The 3452-nt window shown below is 46.8% G+C and overlaps 1 protein-coding gene across 4 annotated transcripts in view; it reads left to right on the forward strand.

Annotated features, from left to right (window-relative positions):
- Positions 1–1273, forward strand: part of usp53b (ubiquitin specific peptidase 53b) — a 28149-nt gene extending 26876 nt beyond the window's left edge. For all 4 annotated transcript variants that reach the window (XM_058384371.1, XM_058384372.1, XM_058384373.1 and 1 more), the window contains 2 exons: positions 1–251; positions 675–1273. The exon at positions 1–251 is cut by the window's left edge and continues 192 nt beyond it. In XM_058384371.1, coding sequence (XP_058240354.1) covers positions 1–251; positions 675–751 — 328 coding nt within the window. In that variant the 3' untranslated portion in view covers positions 752–1273. The remainder of the gene's footprint in view (positions 252–674) is intronic.
- Positions 1274–3452: the final 2179 nt, after the last annotated feature.

Raw genomic sequence — 3452 nt, forward strand, 5'->3', positions numbered from 1 at the left:
GCCTTTCCGTCCACGTCTCCTTCAGACATCGGCGTCTGATCTGAAGTGTGGATCGGAGTCTGAGCGGCGAGACGACGAGACGAGCGAGACGGAACAGAGCCGTGGTAAAGCTGGAGTTGCTCTCACCACGTATTTCTCTGTGGACAACTGCATGACGGATGCTTACAGACTGAAGTACCATCACCAGAGACCGCTGGTGCTCAGCATGGCTCCGCCTCCATCCGATATCACCAAGATCCGATCTGACACGGGTACAGTACATCTCTCTAAAGGAACACTGAGTGCATGTGTTTCATTTTCAGTGGACAGGAGACAGAAACAACGGCTGAATATAGCAGAATTTTACACAATATTTAAAATAAACAGTCTGATTCGTGTGAATTTATTTCGTTTACTGGACTGTTATAAAATAAACTATAGTGTTTGTGTAGAAATGTTACATAGATCAGGACTTAACTTAATAGACTTAACAGCAATTTGTACCTTGAAATACACAAAAGCTATCCATTTAGTTGTCATTTATTAGTTCATGAACTGAATTAATTTAAAAATCCCTGAAAGTGTGTGTGTGAAGCGTCTCATTGTACGGTGTGTGTGTCGGTTTCCTCTCTGTGTTTCTGCTGTTCTAGATTTCTGACGTAAATCAGGTTTTTTTCTCTGCTTTTCTTCTGCAGGTTCAAGCAGCAATAAATCCACGGCAAAGTGGCACCCGGTAACAATGAAAGGACTGGACGAGCGCGGGTATCTGTGAAGGAGTGAGAGAGACAGAGAGAGATAGAGAGAGAGAGATGTCCTCATCAGTGCAGTGTGTGTAAACAGAAAGCCGTGTGTTGAGTCTGGACACGATGCAGCACACTGCACTGGGACGCTTTCAGAGTTCCAGATAAAATAAAAGCACGTTTCTGTCTTTTTTATTTATTTATTTTTATTGTTAAAGGGCCATTGTTAAATATGCAGTTTAAAGCTGAAGGCCAAAGAGTCCTGGAAGACAGCAGATCATCACAGAGTGGTAAAGTTTCTCCAGCTTCTGACCGGGATTAAAAAAGTGTGGTGGGTTTCTTTGTGTCAGATCTCCAGACTTTCCTCCTGAGCAGAAGAGTAAAAGTCCACGCTGGTGTACAGAGTGCCTTCTGACTGAGTCGTCATACACAACACTGGCATGATGACTCCTGTGAAGTGACTGATCTACAACTATGTCTCTATATATATTTTTCCAAAATGCCTATGCATTCATTTATATTCTTTGTTTAATAAACTTGAGTTAAAACATTCATGGATGCTTTATGGCTCTTTTTTTTCACTCAGACCTACATCAGATTTATACACTGATTCGTTACTGAATACTCACCTGTACTCAGCTGTACTCACCTGTACACACCTGTACACACCTGTACTCAGCTGTACACACCTGTACTCAGCTGTACACACCTGTACTCACCTGTACTCAGCTGTACACACCTGTACTCACCTGTACTCAGCTGTACACACCTGTACTCACCTGTACTCAGCTGTACACACCTGTACACACCTGTACTCACCTGTACTCAGCTGTACACACCTGTACTCAGCTGTACACACCTGTACTCACCTGTACTCAGCTGTACACACCTGTACTCACCTGTACTCAGCTGTACACACCTGTACTCACCTGTACTCAGCTGTACACACCTGTACTCAGCTGTACACACCTGTACTCAGCTGTACACACCTGTACTCACCTGTACTCAGCTGTACACACCTGTACACACCTGTACTCACCTGTACTCAGCTGTACACACCTGTACTCAGCTGTACACACCTGTACTCAGCTGTACTCACCTGTACTCAGCTGTACACACCTGTACTCAGCTGTACACACCTGTACTCACCTGTACTCAGCTGTACACACCTGTACTCAGCTGTACACACCTGTACTCACCTGTACTCAGCTGTACACACCTGTACTCAGCTGTACTCACCTGTACTCACCTGTACTCAGCTGTACACACCTGTACTCAGCTGTACTCAGCTGTACTCACCTGTACTCAGCTGTACTCACCTGTACTCACCTGTACTCAGCTGTACTCACCTGTACACACCTGTACTCAGCTGTACACACCTGTACTCACCTGTACACACCTGTACTCACCTGTACTCAGCTGTACTCACCTGTACTCACCTGTACTCAGCTGTACTCACCTGTACACACCTGTACTCAGCTGTACACACCTGTACTCACCTGTACTCAGCTGTACTCAGCTGTACTCACCTGTACTCAGCTGTACTCACCTGTACACACCTGTACTCAGCTGTACACACCTGTACTCACCTGTACTCAGCTGTACTCACCTGTACTCAGCTGTACTCACCTGTACTCAGCTGTACTCACCTGTACTCACCTGTACTCAGCTGTACACACCTGTACTCAGCTGTACTCACCTGTACTCAGCTGTACACACCTGTACTCAGCTGTACTCAGCTGTACACACCTGTACTCAGCTGTACACACCTGTACACACCTGTACTCACCTGTACTCAGCTGTACTCACCTGTACTCAGCTGTACACACCTGTACTCAGCTGTACTCACCTGTACTCAGCTGTACACACCTGTACTCAGCTGTACTCAGCTGTACTCAGCTGTACACACCTGTACTCAGCTGTACTCACCTGTACACACCTGTACTCACCTGTACTCAGCTGTACTCACCTGTACTCAGCTGTACTCACCTGTACACACCTGTACTCAGCTGTACACACCTGTACTCAGCTGTACACACCTGTACTCAGCTGTACACACCTGTACTCACCTGTACTCAGCTGTACACACCTGTACTCACCTGTACACACCTGTACTCACCTGTACTCAGCTGTACTCACCTGTACTCAGCTGTACTCACCTGTACACACCTGTACTCACCTGTACTCAGCTGTACACACCTGTACTCAGCTGTACACACCTGTACTCAGCTGTACACACCTGTACTCACCTGTACACACCTGTACTCACCTGTACTCAGCTGTACTCACCTGTACTCAGCTGTACACACCTGTACTCAGCTGTACACACCTGTACACACCTGTACTCAGCTGTACACACCTGTACTCACCTGTACACACCTGTACACACCTGTACTCAGCTGTACTCACCTGTACTCAGCTGTACACACCTGTACTCAGCTGTACTCAGCTGTACACACCTGTACTCAGCTGTACACACCTGTACACACCTGTACTCACCTGTACTCACCTGTACACACCTGTACACACCTGTACTCAGCTGTACTCAGCTGTACTCAGCTGTACACACCTGTACTCAGCTGTACTCACCTGTACACACCTGTACTCACCTGTACTCAGCTGTACTCACCTGTACTCAGCTGTACACACCTGTACTCAGCTGTACTCACCTGTACTCAGCTGTACTCACCTGTACACACCTGTACTCACCTGTACTCAGCTGTACACACCTGT

Source organism: Hemibagrus wyckioides, linkage group LG29 (genome assembly GCF_019097595.1).
Source record: "Hemibagrus wyckioides isolate EC202008001 linkage group LG29, SWU_Hwy_1.0, whole genome shotgun sequence".
Classification (NCBI taxonomy): domain Eukaryota; kingdom Metazoa; phylum Chordata; class Actinopteri; order Siluriformes; family Bagridae; genus Hemibagrus; species Hemibagrus wyckioides.